Source organism: Copadichromis virginalis, linkage group LG20, assembly GCF_057382275.1.
Source record: "Copadichromis virginalis isolate Kocher_CV1m ecotype Utaka linkage group LG20, C_Virginalis_male_GT1.1, whole genome shotgun sequence".
NCBI classification, from domain to species: Eukaryota; Metazoa; Chordata; class Actinopteri; order Cichliformes; family Cichlidae; genus Copadichromis; species Copadichromis virginalis.
The window spans coordinates 3661921-3685131 of record NC_140637.1 but is presented as its reverse complement, the minus strand read 5'-3'; the positions used below and the strand labels follow the sequence as shown (position 1 = coordinate 3685131).

General features: G+C 41.2%; 2 protein-coding genes across 5 annotated transcripts; both read left to right on the top strand.

Moving 5' to 3' along the window:
* The first annotated feature begins 1587 nt into the window (after window positions 1-1587).
* Window positions 1588-14750, top strand: larp4aa (La ribonucleoprotein 4Aa). 3 transcript variants are annotated; one of them, XM_085443549.1, is made up of 17 exons: window positions 1588-2138; window positions 4343-4460; window positions 4805-4963; window positions 5694-5778; window positions 5891-6027; window positions 6126-6229; window positions 6329-6439; window positions 6534-6587; window positions 6682-6891; window positions 7581-7684; window positions 7888-7929; window positions 10098-10337; window positions 10949-11000; window positions 11109-11267; window positions 11371-11504; window positions 11599-11800; window positions 12140-14750. In XM_085443549.1, the coding sequence occupies exons 1-17, from the start codon at window positions 2022-2024 to the stop codon at window positions 12539-12541; spliced, it is 2430 nt and encodes an 809-aa protein (XP_085299675.1). In that variant the 5' UTR covers window positions 1588-2021; the 3' UTR covers window positions 12542-14750. The 3 variants fall into 3 exon arrangements, with proteins under 3 accessions (XP_085299675.1, XP_085299677.1, XP_085299678.1); XM_085443552.1 differs by having other exon boundaries at window positions 1615-1636; XM_085443551.1 differs by lacking the exon at window positions 7888-7929.
* Window positions 14751-16063: 1313 nt separating this feature from the next.
* asb8 (ankyrin repeat and SOCS box containing 8) lies at window positions 16064-20779 on the top strand. 2 transcript variants are annotated; one of them, XM_085444288.1, is made up of 4 exons: window positions 16064-16312; window positions 17450-17626; window positions 17721-17825; window positions 18488-20779. In XM_085444288.1, exons 2-4 carry the CDS (start codon window positions 17498-17500, stop codon window positions 19121-19123), a joined length of 870 nt encoding a protein of 289 aa, XP_085300414.1. In that variant the 5' UTR covers window positions 16064-16312; window positions 17450-17497; the 3' UTR covers window positions 19124-20779. The 2 variants fall into 2 exon arrangements, with proteins under 2 accessions (XP_085300414.1, XP_085300413.1); XM_085444287.1 differs by lacking the exon at window positions 16064-16312 and adding an exon at window positions 16319-16553.
* The last annotated feature ends 2432 nt before the right edge of the window (window positions 20780-23211 follow it).

The following is a 23211-nucleotide window of genomic DNA, read 5'->3' as shown; positions in this document are numbered from 1 at the left end:
AGCTAATCAGCCAGAGAAGCAACTTTAACCTCCTAAGACTTGAGCTCTTCCATGGCATGCATTTTTAATATTTCTTTGATATTTGGGCATATTGGGACCTCATGAATGTAAAAACAAAGAATTGCCAGATCTTTTTTTTTAACCTCATTTTTATTTCTGACAAAAATGAGATCCACATATGAGGACATTTGTTTTAAATTTTGATAGAACAGTGGCAGTAGAATGTCCTCCTAAGTGGATATCAGGCACTTGTAGAGAAATATTAGTGTTTTTAGGTCTAGACAATCCAAAATGTGATGTCCACATATGTGGACACAAGGTCCTAGGAGGTTAAATGTGATGTGGTTGTTTGTGTGGGGCTGTGTATGTCAAGAATTGCTGATCACATTTCTATGGTTTCCAGATAATGGTCTGAAAAAGAGAAAATATAAGTGAGCAGCAGTTCCCTGTGTGAAACTGCTTTGTTGATGTCAGAGGAGAATGGCCGCTTTGAGCTGATAGGAAGGCAACAGTCACTCAAATAACTATAAGTTAAAACCCAAATATGTGAAAGAGCATCTCTGAATGTATAACATGTCAAAACTTGAAGCAGATGGAGGCCACACCGAGTGCCACTCCTGCCAGCTAAGATCAGGAAACTGAGGCTAATTTGATAAAATGCAAGATTGTAAGAATCCTGATTGGTCTGATGAGTCAGAGCATTGATCCATTCTGCTTTGCACCAAGCTGTGTAGTGTGCGTCAAACTCAGGTTAAAATTCAGAAAATTCTGGGTTTTTCAGTAATGATATCTGAAAATCTTAGCAGGTCTCTGTGTCTTTTGTCAAGCACATGTTTGGGGCTGCACACAAATACCCCAAGTCCCTGAGTGCTTTGTTTTGAATGGTACATAAACACTGGAGCCATTCTCATTCACAATGTTGATAATCCAATTATGGATCCATAATTACCAGCATAATAGAATGTTACCTATCTTTGACAACCCATTTTCGGGTTAATGAAATTAATTTTAATCATCTGTTCCTGATTACATCTAGAGCAGGGTGCCAGGAAATCTGATTACGTCACAGCGCTCTCCACACAAAAGGTCCCAAATCACTCATTATTCCTGCTGGTAATCAACAAACTGCCTTTTCACAATGTAATCAGCACAGTAACTGAAACTGAAAGCCTATACTTCAGAGAATTGCAGCAGGCTGGTGGCCTGTATATAAAGCTTATGCAGTGCCCAACATAGTGCTGCATTTAAGCTGCATTTATTACAAGAAGTAATAAGAAATAATGAAAACACGCATGAAGGGTGAAATGGCCTACAGCACAAAAAAGGTATGTATCCCAGTGTGTGTCTTATTATTTATGTATTTATGTCATGGATTTCTTATGGTTTAAAGTCAGGAAAATAAGTTCAGATTCTCTGGTACCCGAAAAATAACATTATATGGATTTCACCTCTTGTATTTATTTATTCTTTTAAAAAAAAGAAAAAAAAAAGACAGCGACTGGGTCTCGATGTAAGTGCTCTTACTAAAGAAAAACTACAGTGTAAATCCGGAAAAGGAAATAGCGCCGTAGAGGTCACCGAGTTCTCGCGGTGGCAGCCGGGACTTCGGCGGACTGTGTGCCTGCGCTGAGGAAAGGTGCGTGTCCCCAGTGTCCGCTCCGGTCGCCCGGTTAGGAATGCGCCTCACGAACCCGGTGTGTGCTGTAGTATTTGACGAAACGCCAGTGGGGACCGCCGTTTAAGAAGAGTCATGGTTTGGCACTGTTTGTACCATTAGTTTCTCGGCGTGTGAGCTTGATTCATTGAGCTAGCTAGTCGTTAGCCCGCTTCGTTGATTCATACGCACGCTAGCTTCAGTCTGTAGCATACCCGCTAGCCGGTTAGCCAATCCAGAGTCGAGTAGGAGAGAACCAGACTGACTGCTGAACTCAGCCGGCGTTTCGGGGAGAAGCGGCGGCGGTGGTGGTGGCAGGAGGGGGCCGGGAGAACGCGACGGGGTAGAAGTGAGTCAGGAGCGGCTGATGAGTTCAGACCAGAGCGGAGAGCCGCCGCTGCTGCAGGAGGAGGCTGATCCCGGACCGAAGACCGGTGGGAAGGACGAGGCTCCGCTGGGGAGCGAGGGAGGGTCAGGCGGCATGGTGAGTGAGGCCTTCTTTAGCCTGTTAGCTTACTGGCTAAGCGACTGCCGCTTTCTAACAGGGAGACCTGTTAGCGCAGTACGCCCCCTCTGCGTAATTAGCTTTGTTATTTATTACACATCTAAAATTAACTCAAACAAGATCAAGAATGAAACTTTGAGCGCGTTTGTGAATGTGTGTGAGTTTTTGCGTGACTGTTTTGTGACTATGTGAGAAAGCGGGACCAGAATCAAAGACTTTCACGACTACTTACTCTACTTGCTGCCAGTACAAGCTTTACTTTTACACACTTGGTGATGGTGGCGGTGTGTGTGGGGGGGTTATAGCAGTAGCTCTACCGCAGCTCATTCAGATAGCTGCTAACTGTAGCTTAGCCGTTGTAACCAGCAAGCTCATTAAGTAGTTTGCTGAGTAATCATTAGCCCGTAAGTTAAGTTTTGACAGAGCTTTAGGATGACTGCGGTGGTATTTGAAGCGGACACGCGCCGAATCAGTTGTTTTCCGTTAGCGGGTGAACGATGCTTCAATTACTGGCCGAATGATAGTGTTCATTCACTCCGTTATCTGTGAGCTAATCGCGGTGCTAGCAGACCTAGCTAGCGCAGTGACATGCGTTGCAAATACCTGGCCTTTGCTGCGCAGCGCAGTCAGCTGACATTGCTTGGCTCGCTGTGGCCTGTAACACAGAAGCGTGCATTGTAACCATGTGTCAAGTTGCACTGCACATAAATGTCCGCGCTTGTCTGAATGGCACAGAGGCCTCTCCTATGGGTATACATCCCGTTCTTATTGTGTGATCGGGGAGGAGAAGTGCCCTGAGCCATACTACCACCGGGAGCTGCTCTTGTCAGGCCAAGTGCTTCTGCAAAAAAGAGCCAGGATCTGTTAGCAGGTGGTGAATGACAATGTGAAGTAAATCTGACAGTTTAGCAGGAAGCTGCCATCCACTTTACACAAGATTAAAAGCACAGTCCACAGTTAGCTCACATCAAGATCACATCGGTGTCTGTAGATCTTAATGTGTCAGTGTGCAATCTATTCTTGGCCACAGATCTTTGCAGGGTCAGGATTTCTTCTGCCAGACCATAGCCGGTTTGGTATGGAGAGTCACATCAGATCTGTGGATAACATACATGGGAAATAAATTTGTGCTGGTGAAGGTAACATGTAACGTGTTCGTTTGCAAATATTTTGACTACACACAGCTTTTATAGTCACCCCTCCTTGAGGTGAACAGGGTAAGGGCTGATTTTGTTGACAGGAGATCACAAGGCCTTATGGGGACATGTGTCACTGGGATGTTCCAGCCATCAGTATAAATTTAATCAATGAAAATCAGCAGACATAGCTGTAGTTGGCTATGACCCATCTACAGCTCCTCTCTTAGTCTATTATGGTGTTGTTGAAGACCATAATTTAGTTTGGCTTTGTTGTCCCCTGGTGTCAGAATCAAAATATTTTATTAATATCAGAGGGAAGTAATTTTCATTCAGATGCACACTTAAAACATAAATGGGGAAAAATACAAATGAAATATAAAATATAAACAAAACTGGATAAAACTAAGGCACTCAAACTGCCATATTAGAACAATACTATAAACATTATAGACAGTGTATTAGTTATAACAGTCTAGGTGTCATAAGGGGGAGTTATAAAGTTTTTTGGCCAATAGTAGGGGTGATTTCATGTGGTGTTTTTGTGGTGTATTGTGGTTGAATGAGTCTTTTGCTGAACATGCTCCTATGGCTGTCCAGCACAAGGTAAAAAGGGTGTGAAGGATTGTTCAATATTGACTGTAACTTGGATTGCATCCTCCTTCCTTAAACCTCTGCTGGAGTAAGGGCAAACATGCCTTGAGACGTGCAGCAGAGGTCTAAAATTTAAAACTCTGTTTCTTAAAAAGGAATAAAAAGCAACCGGGGGAAAAAAAGAAGCAAAACTCAGGTGACAGATGTGTAAATGGTCACACATTTGTTAGTCAAAAGAGCCCTTATTTGAATGCGTCTTACGTTTGAAGAACCACTAAAAGCATTAAACAGATGAAACGTTGTGTGCATTTCAGTGCTTAAATATAAACTCTTAAATTTCAACAGTAAAATTTAGATAACTGACAACTTACCTCTGCTCAAAAATAAACATCACTCTGCTTTCAGTGTTTGTCAGAACCAAATTTGATTGATCCTCCTCTTTCTGTTTTAAAGGTCACCTTCAAGGGTGCTGGTTTGAATCCTAATGCCAAGGTGTGGCAGGAGATGCCCGTGGCCCCCAGCGAGACCGTTACCAGCAACCCTCATTGGTCTCCCTCGGATCTCAATGAGGGTAAGAAATGAAAGAGAATGCTAAACTGATTTTATTGCGCTTTACAGCACGTGTTTGGAAAATAAGTTTGAAGGCTTTTTTGGGAAACTGGACATTGTGACACCCATGTCTACTCATGGGATTATTTCCCCTTTTTGAGTCAACACTCCTAACGTTGTTATTGGTGTTTTAAAATAATTTTGGGGCCTTACTACTTTAAAAAAAAAAATAAAAAAATTCTTAGATAGCATCTGTATAAGTCGCAACTTTTTTCATGTACACAAACAATAGCTAAACCATCAAAGATGTGGGTAAGTTTGAAATAGACTGCTCTTTCTGAATCAGACTCTTTACCTTGTTCACAGGTTATTCTGAGTCTCCGTCTGCTGGGTGCAAGCAGTATACCGTGGGATTCCCGGCCCTGGATAACAGCAGCTCCACAGCAACAGCTGAGATAGCAGTAAATGGAATGGACCCTCCAGAGTTGGGCTTTTCCCCCGCTGAGTCTACAACAGGGACCTCAGGTCAGTCTTGACACAAGAAGTCATCTTCACACACACAGGCTGCAGCTAAAAATTTGTGTTTTTTTTCAATACGTCTGAAAACAGGAAATTATGAACAGCTTGAATGCACTGAGGTGGCCGATTGAGTGATCTGATACCATAAAATGTATCAACAGCTTAAAATACAGGACTTTCATGCAGACGTGTTCACAAAACTCTTTGTTCCACGAGGGAAATTTGTCTGGGAGCCAGATGAAACACTGGCTAAACTGAGAGACTGCTGGGTCACACCTAACCTGTAGAGTTATTTGTATTTAATTACCACCCTGACAAAAACCCTGTCTTAATCACTTGTGTTGCTAAGCATATACTCCACTGTGGAAACTTGGAACCACTGGCCCCTGTGTTAGTTACACCTGTGCAATCTAATGCCCCCCCAAGGTCATAGATAAAGGTGTTGTTGTACACCCTGTATGTGTACAACAACACCTTTATCTGAGTTTGAATGGAGTAGAGTAAAAGTCACCTCAATCTAGCCGCTCTTCCAGTAACTCCAACTTTTCCTGTCGCGCTTATGACACGGATGAATCTGACACTGTTGGAGTCATTTCAGTCACTGCTTATAATGTGACATCAGCATATGTCTTTGAAAAGAAAAAGGTTGTGTTGGAAAAATAATGTCATTAATGCTTTTTAACAGAAAACATTTCAATTTTTTTTTTTTAACCATTGATTCTTTAATGTTTTACAGTGGATTCAAAAACGGAAGAACAGCCAATCTCTTCTGAGAATTTGCGAGAGTCTCTGAAGAAAGAACTGGAGTATTATTTCTCCAGGTAAGAAGCCAACACCTAAAGCAAATTTTTTTTATGCGCAAAATTTAGAAAATAGTTTTCTCTTGACTGTTTGCAGAAGCTAATCTACGTGAATTTATTTATTTTGATTCAGAGAGAACCTCTCAAAGGATTTGTACCTGATGTCCCAGATGGACAGCGATCAGTTTGTCCCTATTTGGACTATTGCCAGTATGGAGAGCATTAAAGTCCTCACTACAGACATGGACCTCATTCTGGATGTGTTGAGATGTAAGTGAAAAGCTGAGGATGGCTCATGTTTAAAAAGGTGTGTACTGATTGGTCTTTTGCCTCAGCTTAAATATTCTTAAACCCACTCTTCCTTCCAGCCTCTCCTATGGTACAAGTGGATGAGAAAGGGGAGAAAGTGCGTCCTAATCACAAGCGGTGCATTATCATTTTGAGAGAAGTTCCCGAAACCACACCTGTTGAGGTAAAAAAAAAACAAAAAAACGTTTGACTGACAGGCCATTAAAGCACTGAAAACATAGTTATATGCTTGAAGTGAGTATGCATTGTATTCAATTCACAGGAAGTGGAGTCATTGTTCAAAAATGACAACTGTCCAAAGGTTATAAGTGTCGAGTTTGCACACAACAACAACTGGTACATCACATTCCAATCGGACACAGATGCTCAACAGGTACTCAGCTCAACTCTTCTTCATCATGTCTAAAGTATTCAGATGAAATCCAGCATCACTAATAGTCGTTTGACTCTTTTTCTTGCCCCCCTAGGCGTACAAGTACTTGAGAGAAGAAGTAAAAACATTTCAGGGAAAACCCATTATGGTGAGTTAAATTAAAATCTGACATTTTGGAAAGGCCCTTCTGTAAACATCTTGACGTCTGTTGACACATTTTCCCCTCTGATTCATACCAACAGGCCAGAATAAAGGCCATCAACACATTTTTTGCAAAGAACGGCTACCGTAGCATGGACAGCAGCCTGTACGCTCAGCAGTCCCAGAGCCAGTCCCAGTACAGCTCTCCGCTCTACATGCAGCACGTCTACCCCCAGCAGCAGTACCCCCTCTACGGCATCGTACCTCCCACCTGGACACCTTCGCCCACACCGTACTTTGAAACGCCTCTGGTGAGATTGACTGTGCTTTTGCTGCTGTGAGACTAACTAAAACCCTCTGTCAGAGGATCTACAGTCAAAGGGGCGAATTCAGTGTAATCTTAAAAGTGTATTATTAATGTTAATTTATTATTTATAGAAGGGGTTTTTGTCACAGGACTTCAGGGACCATTGCACACCTGCCGACTAATCATCCAAGTTTATTTTGCACTAATCGAAATAACTGCATCTTTACAAATATAGCCAAATACAGTCAGGCATTAATGTCTGTTCTGTGTGATTATTAAAACCCAGAAAACAGAAAGCCACACTTCATGCACCTCAAAGGCTTTTGTCTGCGTTCATCACCAGCATTCAGCACCTAAATATAATGCAGGAAATCAACCGTGAAAAATGTGTTTCGCGCCAGCTGTGGCAGAATCCCTTGTTAGTTATTGCTTCCTTATTTATTGTGATGCTTAAATTCAGATGCTTTGCTTTCTGAAATGTCAATGACATAAATACACAATGTTGCATAAGAATTGGCTGGGATGTTTTTGTTTTTTTTTTCTTTTCTAAAGCCGCTCTACAATGAGCTTACCTATTTTCATCTCCTTGGGGAAAGCTAAACAACAGATATATGCAAAAAAGTGTTGCTTTAAGGAGGATTAGTAAATACTGACTTTTTTATTTATTTTTGCCCCCTTCCACCTCTTGAGCAGGCTCCGTTTCCCAACAGTAGCTTTGTGAATGGATTTGGCTCCGCTGGACACTACAAGACCAGCTCCAGTTCTCTTAATATCTCTCGCCCATTCAACAGAAGCCGGTAAGGATTATTGTTGTGAGCTTTTTGTTTGTTTGTTTGGGGGGGGGGGTCTCTTTTCTCAAACATATTAGAATGTTTTATCACTTGTGTTCTTGTTTGCATGAAGTTAAACAGTGAACATCGGACCATCTCTGTAATACAGTTTGTCTAAAGTTAAAGAGGGAACTGCTCATCACTCCCTGTCTTCTTTTACTTCCCCACAGTGTACCCCTCTATTCAAGAAAGAATGTAATAAATGCCTTCAGGTACCACTGTTATACTATATAATGAGCTTCATTGCTTCCCTCATTTCTTACCATACCGCAGTAGCCAAATGATTAAATACATAACAGGCCCCATGCCTTCTGCCAGGCAGATTTTTATGGCCATAATCATCCTCGTAGTTGTGATAAATGTTTGGTGCCTTTTTATGAGCGTCCTGGATTTGTCTTTCCTTTGATAAATGCTGGCTGCAATCTGATTTCGAGCAACTGGCTTTATTTATTTATTTTTCCAGTTAAGGCTATCTTGCCCTTCTTTGCATTTACATTATTACATGTGACAGCTTCTCTACATCACAACTAACTATCCATCATGTGTAGTCTTTCTTTTTATTTGTGCTGCTTTCATTCGTGACTGTCATCATATGCTGTAACAAAGAAATGCTGACAGGAGTTGAGTGTAGGTCATCTCTGCTGTCAAGCATCAATTCATACACTGCATTTTTGTGCAAAGAGATGACAACTTTTTCAAGCGTGTTCATCACGTTTGTTCAAAAGAAGCTTCACAAAGACATAAGTCAGACCCAGTGATGAGATCATGATGCGCATAGAGGGAAAGAGGGATGGAAGAACTGACTTTGGTTCTCTCTCTTTCTTCATCTTTTCTCTTTGCTCTTTCTTTCTCTCTCTCTGTTCTCCCTGTGGACTTTTAAAGTCAGGAATTTCAGTCCCAACCCAATGAGCGTTCAGATTATGAGATCTGAGGGTCAAAGACCGGTGGGAAGATAAGTTTATGTGAAATCATGCTAATCATACAACATCTAAAAGGTTTATTTGTGGCACAAATCCTGGCAGGTCTTGCAGGGGTGTTGTCAGCTCTGCTCAGTGAGTTAATGATTGGTTGCAGATAGCCAAACACAGTAATTCTGACATCTGAGTTTTAGCTGCTTCAGCCAATCATGACCTCAGTTGTAGTCCAAAACCACCTGCATGTCTACGTTTACTCTGAAGACACAGCATGTTGTCCCATTTCCCTTGCAAACTGTCAAGTTTAGTGTGGTTGCCACCAGTGTTTCCTTTGAACTGACTGAACCGTTTTAGCTTCTTTTCACTAGAAAATAGTTTATTTCCTTTGAAGACTTCAAATGAAATGATGTGTATAGGCTTCTAATTACCTCAGATTGCAGTGCATGATTTTCAGTGTTTTAACACAAGATTTACTCTTAAGTTCATACAGTGGTTTAGGGCTGTGCGATATGACCAAAATCTCATATCCCGATATAAGACATTTATCGTCCCGACAACGATATTTATCACAAAAGTTTTACATTTTCTGTAACTTCTGTGAATCTCGGGCAACTCGACTTGCACAAAGTGTTTTTCACCTGGGCGTCGTGTACCTGGAATCGAGTTTAAACTGACACAATTTTAACAATTTTTGTGAGTATTACACGGCGTGCTGCTGGGAAAAGCCTGTCTTAAGGTTTTTATTTATTTTTTTAGCACCTGACGGCTCTTTTTAGCTTCTCATCCGTGAACACTCTGCATACTATTTCATGTGATTCAGTTTATTTTGAAAAATCTCAACAGGATCTTAAGCTTTATTGTGAAAGGTTTATGTGGAAAATAAACAAGCGGTTTTACCTTTGTTGTTGCTAACGAAATGCATAAAGCAGTTGTCCGTCCGTAGTGTGGGTATTTTAAATATGAGAGAAATTCTACAGTGACTATCAAAACGATGAAAAACTATTGCTGTAAACAGTTCATTTTGCGACACCACGAAACAAACAATAGCGTAATATGAAACAATAGACGTTTTTATATCGTCATCTGAAATATATAGTTATATCGAACAGCCCTACAGTGGTTTAACATCTTATAGCCAACAAATTGGATTAATGTACTTGTAACAGCTGCTGAACTGCTTTCAAAGGCTCTGGATGTGTATTACACAGATCTGTTTCCTTGGAACACATAAGCATAATGTCTTGTGTATTTTATGACTGCAAAAATACACGACTAAAAGTTGGTAAATGTGTAAAAATATAAATCCTGAACGGAATAATTTATATTACGTGGACTTAAGTGTAAAAGCACCAAGCACCTTAACCGAAAGTTATTAAGTTCAGTAGGAAGCACTGGTTGCCAATTTGTATGCAGAGCATTTTAAATGCATAGTAACCTTGATCTTCACTTTCCCCTCACGACAACAGAAACCACGTGAAGCCCCAGGTGAGGCCAAACGACGTGACCTCAGCATCCGTAACACCGGTCCCACTGGAAAGCCTGACCGGACTGCGAAACCCGCAGCCTCCTGCTCCCAACGCTACTGCCGCCGTCTCCACTACTAACACAGTCCAGACAACCACTGACTTGACCATGGCATTCTCGCATCTACCCCCCTCTTCCTCATTGGACGCCAGCGATGACAGTGGGGTAGCTGGACGTGGAAGGTAAGCCTCATCTGTTTCAAACCTGGTCGAATGTTAGAGCTGCTGCTCGTGGGTTAGATTTGATAGGTTATGATATTTCCATCGATTTAAGCAGGTTAGAGTTGACTTGACTTTAACCAAAAGCCATATTTTGAACTAAATGCAGTTTAAATGAGTAAAAGGGTTTTTAGACCTAGACATGAGTGTCATTTCAGTGGGTAGGTACTACTCAGATTTGATTTTTTTTTTTTTTTTTTTTTGGTAAATGAAACAAACAAAACAGTCAACTTGGGAGTTCAAAATTCCACTTACAGCATTAATCATCAACTTGAAGACTAAAACTAAACTTTTTTTTTTTGCTTTTTTGGCAAGTCTCATGTACTGCTCCCTGCCAGGAGCATGCCTCACTGTGTCCCCAGTGTCAACAGCAGCATCTGTGCTTGAGCTAGTTGCACATGTTCTTTTTTTTTTTTGTCTGTTGCTTCAAACATTTTCTTTCTGATTTATATGTAAACATCAAATGATGTCATTGAAATTTGCTTATTGACTGACGCATGCTTAATGGATTTGGCATGCATATGACTTTTGACTGACTTGACTCTTTATTCACACCTTATTTATTTGTATTTCAGACGTACGACCTACAGAGGAACACGGAGGAGGCGAGAAGAAGAAAGGATTGCGGTAAACAGCAATTACCTATGGCCATAAAACTTGTATGTTGTGTTTAAAACCATGAACCATGTAATGATATTTCTGCCCGTTGGCTCTGTTTTTAATTCCTTTTCTCAGAGGCCTGTACCCTTAACAGAGGTCAAGGTTTCACCACCCAAGTTTGACCTGGCTGCTACCAACTTCCCTCCTCTTCCGGGCTGTGTGGTCAGCACACAGGGGGAGCCAGTGTTAGAAAACCGGATGTCGGATGTAGTACGTGGTTTGTACAGGGACAAGGTAAGAAAATGAGTTTGTAAATCTCTTGAACAATGATGCATAGAAAGCATTGTTGAGATGAGGACTGCACAAGTGTAACATTCATGCACTTTGCTTTTTATAGGCAGAACAAGCCAATAAAGAAGCCACTGCGAGTCCAGGTTCAGGTCAAGTCACAGAGGAAGCTGTGGCTGTCATAAGTCCTGCCCCGGCAGCAGCAAAATCTGCTACTCAACCACTTGGACCTTCAGCCTCTGGGTATGATTGTCTCTGCTCTTAATTTGAGCATGTTTTGTTCTTACAATAAAACTTAAAATGTTAGCTTTGCTAACTGAACCTCTTGTCCTGATAGTACTGTTCGTCAGGAGAAGAGAGTCGAACGGGTGGAACCTACGACTCAAAAACCAACTCCACGCACACCTGTCAAAACTCCCGGCAACCCCGCCTCCACACAGCCTGTGCCTAGCTCCAGGCCTCAGACCTCTGCTGCTTCCACACCAGCCACACCCAGCACGGCTGCCCCTGCGACAGCCGCTCTTCCCACCCCTGCACAGGTGAGAATCTGACTTTCCTGTTGTTGCTGCCGCCACATGAGCACAGTTGTCTTCCTGATGATGAGATCTTTTGCGCATAGAGGGAAAGTGAGGTAGTGAATTGACTGGCTTTGGCTCTATCCCTCATCTCTGTCACTCTTTTTTTCTTCTCTCTCTCTCTCATTTCACCCCAACCCCACCCCCCATGCTTTTGTCTCACCAAAAGTCCAGAATTTTCACTCCTACCCCAATGAGCGTCAAGATTATGAGATCTGAGGGTTTGACTGGAAGGGTGCTAAAACTCAGTAAATGAGTGTATGTTTTACCCATCTTAAAAATGTTTTTTCTGTTTTTGTTTAGGAGCCCCGTAAACTCAGCTACGCCGAAGTGTGTCAAAGGCCACCCAAGGACCCTCCCCCTGCATCCCCTGCCCCGGCCACCCCGGCCACCTCTAGCACTGCGTCGGGCCAGCCACTACGTGAATTGCGCGTGAACAAGGCCGAGGAGCCGGGCTCCAGCAGCAGTCCTGGAGACAAGCACGAGAGAAGCCACGACAGGGAGGGGGGATGGGAATGCAAGGAGAGCCGGCCACCGCGTGAACGTGACTCTCAAAGCTACCACCGCAGCAATGGTCCCAGGGGCACCGGGGGCCTCAAGTTCCGGGACCATAGGCGTCCTCCACCACCCCGACGCAGCTCCCCGCAGGGAGGATACAGGCACACTGGAAAAGAGCAGAACATCCCACCAGTATCGCCAAAATAAAAACTTGATATCAATAGAAAAAGATGTATGAATATATACATGGATATATATAATTATATAAAAATGAATAACATAAAAGCAACAACAATTATGGTAGCCACCTTCCCCACCCCCCTGGAACATGTCCAAAGAGAGGCTTTTAAAGTGGCAATGAGACTGACATCCAGGACTTATGGGCAAAATGACACCTGAAGAACTTTGACGAGTGATTGGAAAAGAAACAAAAACGTTGTTTTGGCCTTCAGAAATACGCTTAAAAGAATTTAAGTGTGACTTACCTGAAGGTTGTTGATTCGTTCATGCTCCGCTAGGGAAAGGTGGGATGCTGGGCCTCGTAAATGGCCCTCTACCTTTTTTTTTTTTTTTCTTTTTTTTTTTTTAATTAAAGAATAGATGTTGGTCTGCAAGAACAATATGCACTAAGAAAAAAGAACATGCATATATGTCATGTACATATACAAAGATATCACTAACACGCAATGAGACATCAGTTTTTGTTTTGTTTTTTCTCTTGTGTGCTTAGGTTTGCAAGTATGACTGAAGGGTTGACTGATGTCTGTGTATGCATCGATTGTTAAGCTAAATGACTGAAGTGCTGCAGGGTGCTGTCGCACTGATGTAATGATATTGAGAACATTTTGATTTTTACAGCAGAGATTCTGAATCGTCCTGAAACGGGACAATGTGGTCTTCTAATGTATATCAATGAATTGTGTTCTATGGTGGTATTTTGATCCTGGTTCATGATTGGCTTAAACGCTCTCCGTCAGATTATCAGAAGGTGTTGACATGCACCGCGGTCAGATGTGTGATTTTTCTTCAAAGCCCGGATGCTCTGTAGGGGGGGCTCACTGGGCTGTTAGCCACGGTGAACCTGCTAGCCTGGTCCAAAGTTTTTCACGTTGAGTTTTACGTGTTTTGAGTTTAACTGTTCCGATGAATTCAGAATATCGTCATGTTGATTATCAGTCAGGTTCTCTGTTTACATGTTTTGTTGTGGGTTTTGTTTTTTGGGGGGATCGTGTGTTTTCATGAGGAAAAACAAATAGGTTTTTGCTAAGATTTGACTGCTTGGTGCGCCCAGTGGTTTTAGGCAAGGTTTGGCTTTTCTACATCATCATCATCATCACGGGATATCCAGGTTAAGCTTATCTGTGAATTTGTTCTTAACAATGGCATAATGTCAAAAAAAATAGACTGAGTGCTGTTAGCTAATGATGATAGCTATTTACTATCAGGCAGCCAAGTTGTGGATATAAAGGAAATTGGAATATTTTCACGTGCTACGTGCCAGCTGGCTGCGATTATAGTGTGCTAGGATAAAGTTTAGATTTTTATTGATGAGGTCTGCTAATGTAATCTTTGGGGGAACTCTTTGGCCCAGTGAAACTGGATTTTGAAAAAGCTGTAGAGGTGTAGTAACCTATGCTATATTGTAATAACCCTTCACTAGAAACGTGTGTGGGAGAATGTAATTGTTCTAGTATTGAATTTACGGAGGGAGGCTTTTGACCAGTCAATCCACCAGATTGTTTTGTGCTTTTAGGGTGAGTTTGCTGTTTTGTTTTGTTTTCCTTTTGTTTTGTTTTTCTTCTAAGTTTTGGAAAACAAACAGGTTAACTTAGAATTTGAAGTTTGACTCACTGTATGTATTGCTTTCTTAAATTTATTTATTTTAATTCTAATGCAGCGCTTTTCTCCCAATCTTGGTAGGCTGGTTTCCCCAAAGTTGTGTGAAATCGCATTGGCAAAAATGAAAAAAATCACATATGACATTTCTGTACCGATTAAGATGTCAGCTGAGAGAAAATACTTGTTGCGTTGACTTTGGGATTAGTAATGCAGTAAACGAGTATCCAATCACTGGAGCTGTTTTTTGTTTAGTTTTTTTCATTAATAAGTATGAGCAGCTAGTGATTTAGTATAATTAAAGAAATGCACTAACTTTGTTTTTAAAAAGAATCTTACTCATGAGTAATGTGAAATCATTTTAGAAGCATATGGTTGATGTTGACAGGCTTGCAAAAATACCTACAGGATTTGCTCCCCCCCCCCCCCCCCCCAAAAAAAAAAAAAATATGTTTGGGTTATTTTCTGTTAATTTGGGTTGGGGTGGCAAATGGAAATGTAGTCATGAATCAACCAAGTGTTTGAGACACAATCTTAGAACTGTATGAAATGTCACCAAAAATAAATTATTTTGATTTGGCTTCCCAGTGTCACATTTATTACTGTTGTTTTGTTTTAAGCACCTACACGAAACATATGTTTTCTTTTAGTGTATCAAGCTGTTAATAGAACTACAGACTGAATATCCTGCATCTCTGATCATTTGTTACATTGTTTATTTTAATTTTATTGTTTTTAAAACATTTAAAGTCAAAAAGAGCAGACAACATTTTTCCAGTCTTCCACTGTGAAATTGTGTGTATTGCAGCTTCAGTCTTCTCTTCTCAGCTGACAGAAATGTGGTCTTCTGCTGCTGTAGCACATCTGCTTCAAGGTCCAATGTGTTCAGAGAGGCTCTTCCGCATACTTCTGTTGTAGCAAGTGGTTATTTGAGTGACTATTTGCTCGAAGCTGGCTGGCCAATCTGCCACCAACAAGGTATTTTGACACAGACCTGCCACATGGTGAATATCATTTTATCAGACCATTCTCAGTAAATGGCTGTAGGGGGAAATCCCAGTGGATCAGACATTTTGTTGGTCTCAGTTCCACCATCAGGCCAGGGTCTTTCTGTGTGGAGTTTGCATGTTCTTCCCGTGTTTGCGTGGGTTCTCTCCAGGTACTCCGGCTTCCTCACAAATTCCAAAGACATGCAGTTAGTGGGAATAGGTTAATTGGTAACTCTAAATTGCCCATAGGTGTGAATATGAGTGTGAATGGTTGTCTCTTTCTTAGCCCTGCAGCAAACTAGCGACCTGTCCAGAGTGTACCCTGCCTCTCGCTCTGAGACAGCTTGGATAGGCTTCAGCCCCCTCCCCAACAAGGATAAGCGGAAGAGAATGGATTCATGCATTTCAGCTGGTACAGGGTCTAGATTTTTCACTGCAATGCCACAGGTGGTGTTAATAAGTATTGTGTCACTCCATAAAATTTTTTCACTGCCTCCCCCCTGAATGACAAATTTCATTTGGCTTCATGCACTCTTATGATGATTCATAATTGCTGGAAAACAACAAAAATAAATAAAATTAGCACATATCTTGTGGGGGAGCTTTCCTCCTGCTGTAGAGCCTTGCCCCTAAGCTGCCCACCTTGTACAAACTAATTGCTTGTTTGTCTAAAAGCCTCTTATAGCCTTTATTTTCTTAGGAGATAATGATACAATAAATAATTTTTAAGTGTTTTTGTCAATAATTTCTTGATTCTGTTTACGTATAGGGGATTTTGACATATTTTTCTGAAGAGGTATGTACCACCCTGCCTAGACATTTTGCCCCCCCCCCATGTGAAATTTTCTAGATCCGCCGCTGACGTATGGCCTATATGTGGTTCGGCTACCCATTTTTAGGCGCGTATGCTGAGAGTTGATGTCGGCATGGGACTATCAGGTTCAGGATTAGGTTAAACCTTAGGGATAAAGTAAGAAGATGATAAAAACTGCTTATCCTTAGCTAGTACTCTCCTGATCATCGGAGTCCAACTCCCCACCTCCTCTGCCGCTGTTTCTGCTAGCTGAGCCCCTAACATGGACATAAACTGAAAGAATCCGTGGCACGCCGGTGGTAGCCTGCCGTGCCGTCATACATGCTTTTATTGGGATAAGTGAGTACACTTGGCGAGGACGTGGAGTTCTGCCAGGCCCCGTAAACGTCGGTGTTCAGAGAAAATGTCAGGTTATACCAAATTACTGCGGACAGTCAGCGTCCACTCTGCCCGCGTTTAAATACCGAGGTTCGAGACAGAGGGCGTGGCCCTAGTGGTGACGTTTCGTGTTTATGTGAAAGCTAGCAGCGGTCGGTCTATACAGTAACCTGCCAGACCTTCAAGCCGTGGACTGTAAACGGTATGGGTTTTCACCAGCATTGTTTAATTCTTGTTGATTCGTGCGAGCTGTGTTGGAAGGCGAGTTTACAAGTAGTTGGTAATTATGTCAGCGGTTTTTCTCCGTCTGTGAGTGTCGTTTGTTCCTGCATCTCGAAGCTAACATTACCTCACAGCTAGCTAGCCTAGCTAGCAGGATAGTGGGAAGTGTAGCCGGGTATGATTGTTTTTCTTTTGCCTATAAACTCCTCCGGTCAGCGCGAAGTAACCCTTGTGGTTTCTACGTCAACGTTAAAGCTTTTACTTGATTGTAAACCTTGTGTCATTGTTGCAGACTTTGTTTATTTTTGCAGAGTGAGCTAAGGTTAGCTGTGTGTGTCAGTCATTTGTTAAAAGCAGCGGCGATAGCTGCATATATATATATATATATATATATATATATATATATATATATATATATATATATATATATATATATATATATAGCTGACAAGTGGGTCGTATCTACTTCAGTTAGGTAGCAACAGCAAAATAAAGTTGGGTGTCATCTCCCTGATTACAGCTGAGCCTTGCACCATCTAGATTATACGACAAGACATCGTGTCCAACCCAAACAGATAATAGTCGGGAAAGATAATTTTGAATATTAATTTTGGTATTTTAACAAAGCTGTGTGAAATTTCGGTCTTTAGTTAAACAATTTCTAACACATTCTGTATGTAAACTGAAAATATTTTGTATTTATAGCAAGCATATAACTCATCAAACCAAAGCACTGGTATACTGAATAAAACAGGTCTGCGTGCATACTTAGGCACGATAATCTGTGAAATGTCTGTTTTATATTCTGTTGACTTATTTAAGATTCACTGTGTCTTAGAAGTTGTAATCAAGCAATTTTTAAAAACTGTGTTTCAGTGTGCCATAGCGTCACCCCTGCCTGGGTGCAATGCTCTTCTGTTACACATGAGCTCTACTATGTGGTACATCATGCAAAGCATTCAGAGTAAATATTCCCTGTCTGAGCGGCTCATCCGAACAATTGCAGCCATTCGCTCATTCCCGCACGACAATGTGGAGGATCTTATCCGTAAGGTAGGCTTGCTTATCTTCCAGTCAAAGTGACGTAAACAATCCCCTGTAGTGTCATGAGTGTAATGTTGATATTGTTATTTCCTGGCTGATTAAGGGTGCTGATGTGAATCGGATGCATGGCACTCTCAAACCCCTGCACTGTGCCTGTATGGTTGCTGATGCTGACTGTGTGGAGCTGCTGCTGGAGAAGGGGGCAGAGGTATGTTACAGCTGCACACGGAAGTTTTTCATATTCACTTTAGATTTATTCGGCACCTTTAAAGGTTTTGGCCTTAAGGCGGGTAAGTATGCATGCAAACACAGTCAGTGTAAGTGTGAGCAGGACAAAGGTTAAAAGCTTTCTAAATGTAAAGAAGACACCTAGCATTGTTTACACTGAAGGATTCATGTTGAGTCATGATCTGAAACCACTGGCTGTCTGGAAAGATAGGGAAATTGTATCAGTTTATTTTAGTAGTACTGTGTACATGTGGTGGGGATATGGGAGAATTTAAAGGGTTAATCGTTACAATTATTTGATGGAAACTATCCTCTGTAAAATGAGTTTTACTTTCAGGTCTCACAGCATTCACATTCATTCCCTGTTTCTTTAGATGATCACTGAGCAGTTTTCATTTGGACTATTTGGTAGACTGTCGTTCTTTTGTTTTTGATATAATTTAATGGTGCAAACAATTTCTGAATCATCTGGTTATTCCATTTCACCCTCCTTTTACATCTGTGCTGCAACACATGAGCCAAAATATCTGGCAGGCGTTGAGACGCCTACACAGTCACTTCTCAGGGCACCCTGCAGCTTTGTGCTATTTAATTAAGTCTTGTTGGCATAAGACTGCTCATTATACTGAATTTTCTCATCAGGTAAATGCTTTGGATGGCTATAATCGTACAGCACTGCACTATGCAGCAGAGAAGGATGAGAGCTGTGTGGAGCTGCTGTTGGAATATGGAGCCCAGCCAAATGCCCTGGATGGCAATAAAGACACTCCTCTTCACTGGGCCGCCTTCAAAGATAATCCTGAGTGTGTAAGGGCCCTGCTGGAGAGCGGGGCCTGTCCCAATGCCCGTGACTATAACAATGACACACCTCTTAGCTGGGCAGCAATGAAAGGCAACCTTGAAAGTGTCAAAGTGCTATTAGACTATGGAGCGCAGGTCCATGTAACTAACCTGAAGGGCCAGACCCCTATCTCCCGGCTGGTGGCCCTGTTGGCCCGAGGCCTGGGCACCGAACAAGAGGAAGAGTGTTTGGAGCTACTGTGTCGAGCAGCAGGGAGGTTTGAGATTCGACGGGCCGACGGCACCCTTCCCAGGGAGCTGAGTAAAGATCCCCAGCTGCTGGCGAGGCTGACCAACATGGTGGCTCAGGCGCCCACGCTTCGCTCTCTGGCACGCTGTGCAGTACGGCAAAGTCTCGGAGTGCAATTCCTCCCCACGGCTGTCAAAGAGCTTCCTTTACCAGAGACTATCAAAGACTATCTGCTGTTGAGAGACTGAAAATGAAGCTGTTTCTTCAGACCTCACTGGCTCATTATTAAAGAGCTCATCACACTGCATTGCACACTGCAAGGAAGTGTCTCCACGGTATTAAAGAGTTGTCCAACCTTTCTGCAATTTATTACAATATATGTGATAGGAGGAATGATGAACTTAATGTATTTTTCTTTACAAAAAATCTAAATAAGCAGTGAGTGAACTGCAGATGAATATATTTTCATTTGTAGAATCAAGTTGGCACCAGTGCATTCTCCTCATGCGTTGAGTATCTCAAAGCCTGTTTTAAGGAAATCTTTCCCACTTTCTTTGCAGAAAGAAAGTGTAACATCAGGTTTATTCAGCTCCATCATAGTAACGGTGTATGTATGTGCATCTAATCATCCAGCTGTTTTGGTTCATGAATAGTCAGAAATTAAAGTTATTATCTTGCCTGCTAAATTCACAGGAAGTATGAATGTTACTTTTTAAAATGTAAATATAATTTAAAAGAGTTTGCCACAGACAATGAGGAAAGTCATAAATTACAGAATGAGTATATGCTCGTTATACCTTTTTAGAGTGAAACAAACAGTTGATGAATGAGCACTCATGTCCTGTATTTGTAATAGAGTGTGTCGTGTGAAGGTGGTTTATATGTTGGCGTTGGAGTGGTCATCTTTCTCTCTGACACCCTGAAGAGCTCATGCTGCAGTCATTTTTGATATACCAATAGAAGTAAACACATCAGATTTAAAGAAAGCAGAGTGTGGGGGTTAACACAGCAAGAACGTCCTGGATCACTGGATGGCTGGTGCGAAGTTTTCATGTTCTCCCCATGCCTGCGTGGGTTTTCTCTGGGTTACTCCAGGTTACTCCCACGCTCTGAGAACATGCATGTTAGGTTAACTAGAGAATTGGCTGTGAGTGTTCGTTTTTCTCTGTGTTAGCTCTGTGGCAGACTGGCGGCCTGTTGGGGTTGCACCGTTCTTTTTGTCCTGTGACTGCTGGGATGGATAGCCCCACCCCACCAAAAAAAAAAAGTGAGGCTCAAAAATGGATAGAAGAAAACACTTGAGCAGATTAGAAATTATGCCAGATGGCAGCAGTTTTATTTATGTCGATGCAGCAGAAGGTTGGTAACTATTACTGGTTTCACATGATGTGCCAGGCACACTAACTTTGCCTCCATAGTCTTTGGAAGTTCTTCTGCTCTGATAGCAAGTCTGCAGTCTTGTGATTTAGTATTTATTTGGTCTATATTTTAATAAAATGAAATAAAAAGTTGCAGTTCCAGTTGCCAATAAGGAATAAAGTTGTTGTTTTTTGTTTTGTTTTTATTATCAGTGGAAGTTTTCAGTCTTAACTTGCAAAAGTTTGTGTTTCAAGGGTGCTCGCTGGTCCAACATTTTGCAGGATATTTGAAAGTGACTTTATTTTAAATTGTTACGTATTAGGACCATGATATGGCATGATGACTAAGTTTGTGTCTTTGAAGGATTCACTAACTTGCAATTTGTTAAAGCACTTGTCTACAATCTGACAATTTCTGTGCTTGATTATGTTTGCCTTTCTACAAATGTGTAAAAGTTAACCTCTAGATCATGTCTTGTGTACACCAGCAAAGGTGCTTTTTTTCTTCTTTGTAAACATACTGCAAGTAAATGCCTTTATATTCCAGCTCACTCTTTTCTCTCTGCTCTTCACAAAAATCACACATTGATAGCTCATATATATCAAGTCACAATTAATTACATCTAATAGAGAATACTTGATGTCTATACCTGTTATTGACTGCGCTGTGATTGTTTTACAATATGCATATACAACACAGGTTATATCTAATAACAAACTGTTACAGTAAGCACTGTCACTGATGACCAAACATTCACAGTGACAGCGTTTTAAAACACGAGCCATGATGTTTTTTTTAAACTTTGTTCCTGCTTCTGGCATGTCAAATATCTTTCATTAAAGAGACCATATACCAAGTGCAATTATTAAAGCTCAGTGCATGGCTACAGGCTACCATGAACTGAACATAACATAACATATGTAGCTTTGTCAAAATATACACTCATGTGTTACTTTCTTTAGATGCATCTTGCTAGTACTGGGTTGGACCCCTTTTTTACTTCCAGAGCTTCTTTAATTCTTCATAACAAGGTTCGACAGCTGGAAACATTTTTAAGAAATTTTGGGCCATATTGACATGACGACATGACATAGTTGTGCAGATTTGGGGGCCACAGGTCCACCATGTGAAGCACCCGATCCACCACATCCCAAGCGTGCTCTAGTGAACTCATTGTCATTGTACAAGAAACCAGTTTGAGATGATTTGAGCTTTGTAACATGGTGCATTTTTCAGCTGCAAGCAGCCACCAAAGATAGCTACACTGTGGTTATGAAGGGACGGACATGTTCAGCAATAACACTCAGACTGTGGCATTTAAATGATGCTTAGTTGTTACTACGTGGTCCAAAGTGTGCCAAGAAAATATCCCTTCACCATTACACCACCGGCAGACAGTTACACGGCAGGATAGATCCGTGCTTTCATGTTGTTTTTTTATTCTGACCCTATGCTCATCAGACCAGAAAGCGTTTTTCGAATCCTTTGTGCTTTGTTTTAGGCAAGCTTCACTTTCCTGTTCTCAGCTGTCAGGAGTAGCATACGGTGTGGTCTGCTGCTGCTGTAGCCCTTATGCTTTGTGGTTCCATGTTCAGAGATGCTCTTTTGCATACCTTGGTTTTAAGGAGTGGTTATTTGAGTTACTGTTCCCTTCCTATTAGGTCTAAGCAGTCCAACTATTCTCCTTTCCCATTCTCATGTGCATTTTGGACTTCATCAGGTCGTCTTCATCTCTAATTGCCAAAATGCATTGAGTTGTTGCCATGTAATTGGCTGATATTTGTGTTAATGTACAGTTGAAAAGTGTACCTAATAAAGTGACCAGTGGGTGTATAACCTAAATTCAGAAGTAATATTCATGATCTGCTGCATCTAACATATTCTCTCAAGGGCATGAATAATAAAAAATAAGAGTTTTAGTACACATGTTGGAGTGGCTCACAGCGGCTACAGCGAGCAGTTCAGAGGAAATGGATAATATATTTATACTTAGTATTTGTGAAGTAATTTCTAATTGTAGTGCAAAAAAATGGCCAGAGTATCGATGGAGTTATGATAGAAGTGCTATTTACAACAGTTAAACAAGGTTTGTATTTAATTTTACATTTTAAAATGCTAAATGCTTTTTTTCTGGGGAAAGCTCTTGACAAACATATTTAAGTCAAAGAAATGACCAATTATACCGTTACTTCAGTGTTTTGGAAAGAATTTGAAAGCTACCATTAGCACCTTCAATTCTCATATTATCCATTGGGGGTCCCTCTAGCCCTGTCTCTAAGTCACCAGCTTGTAAGACTGCCTTTGAAGTAAATGTGACACTTCTATATCGGAGGAAACATTTATTGTTAAGCAACACTGGCTGTAGATTACATCAGCCAGTTTATCTGAATACATTTTTGAATGCATTTTTCAAATGTATAAGAAGAGCTACATTTACATGATCACAAGTTCAGGCATATTCATTTGTGATTTTTTTTAACCAGCTATTTGGGGCTTGTACCTTTACAAAGGGATAAGTTGAGAGTATCAGGAAGGAAACCAAATCAAGAGGGGAACGACCCCACTGTTGACAGCTGTGACATACCATGTAACAAAACTTCAATCAGTGACTTGAAAAAATGAAGATATCATGAAACTAATAACCATATGCACCACAAGTATCATCATTTTAATGTTTTATCATGTTTTTTGAATCACACAGATGCACAGTCAGTAACTTTTTAAATTAATGACATGTTGATGATATCAGACAAATGAGACATATCTTAAAAATGTAAGTGACAGTTCAAGCTTCCAAAAAGCTTCTACATACGATGCACAGTACTTAAAAGGATGTGTTATATTCGCAAAAGTTTATTGTTCGAAAACCCATCAAATTCATACAGTTATGAGGGGAATTCTTACCCTGCAAAGCCAAATTTACCTCTTTTCACGAGTCAGTTACAATTAATATCTTAATTGCACCCACTGTATAGGT

Coding starts and splice junctions, on each gene's coding strand:
- larp4aa (XM_085443549.1), top strand. CDS start 2,022: ATGAGTTCAGACCAGAGCGGAGAGCCGCCGCTGCTGCAGGAGGAGGCT. Junction 2,139..4,342: donor AGGGAGGGTCAGGCGGCATG/GTGAGTGAGGCC, acceptor TCTGTTTTAAAG/GTCACCTTCAAGGGTGCTGG. Junction 11,268..11,370: donor GTGGTTTGTACAGGGACAAG/GTAAGAAAATGA, acceptor TGCTTTTTATAG/GCAGAACAAGCCAATAAAGA.
- asb8 (XM_085444288.1), top strand. CDS start 17,498: ATGAGCTCTACTATGTGGTACATCATGCAAAGCATTCAGAGTAAATAT. Junction 17,627..17,720: donor TGGAGGATCTTATCCGTAAG/GTAGGCTTGCTT, acceptor TGGCTGATTAAG/GGTGCTGATGTGAATCGGAT. Junction 17,826..18,487: donor TGCTGGAGAAGGGGGCAGAG/GTATGTTACAGC, acceptor TTTTCTCATCAG/GTAAATGCTTTGGATGGCTA.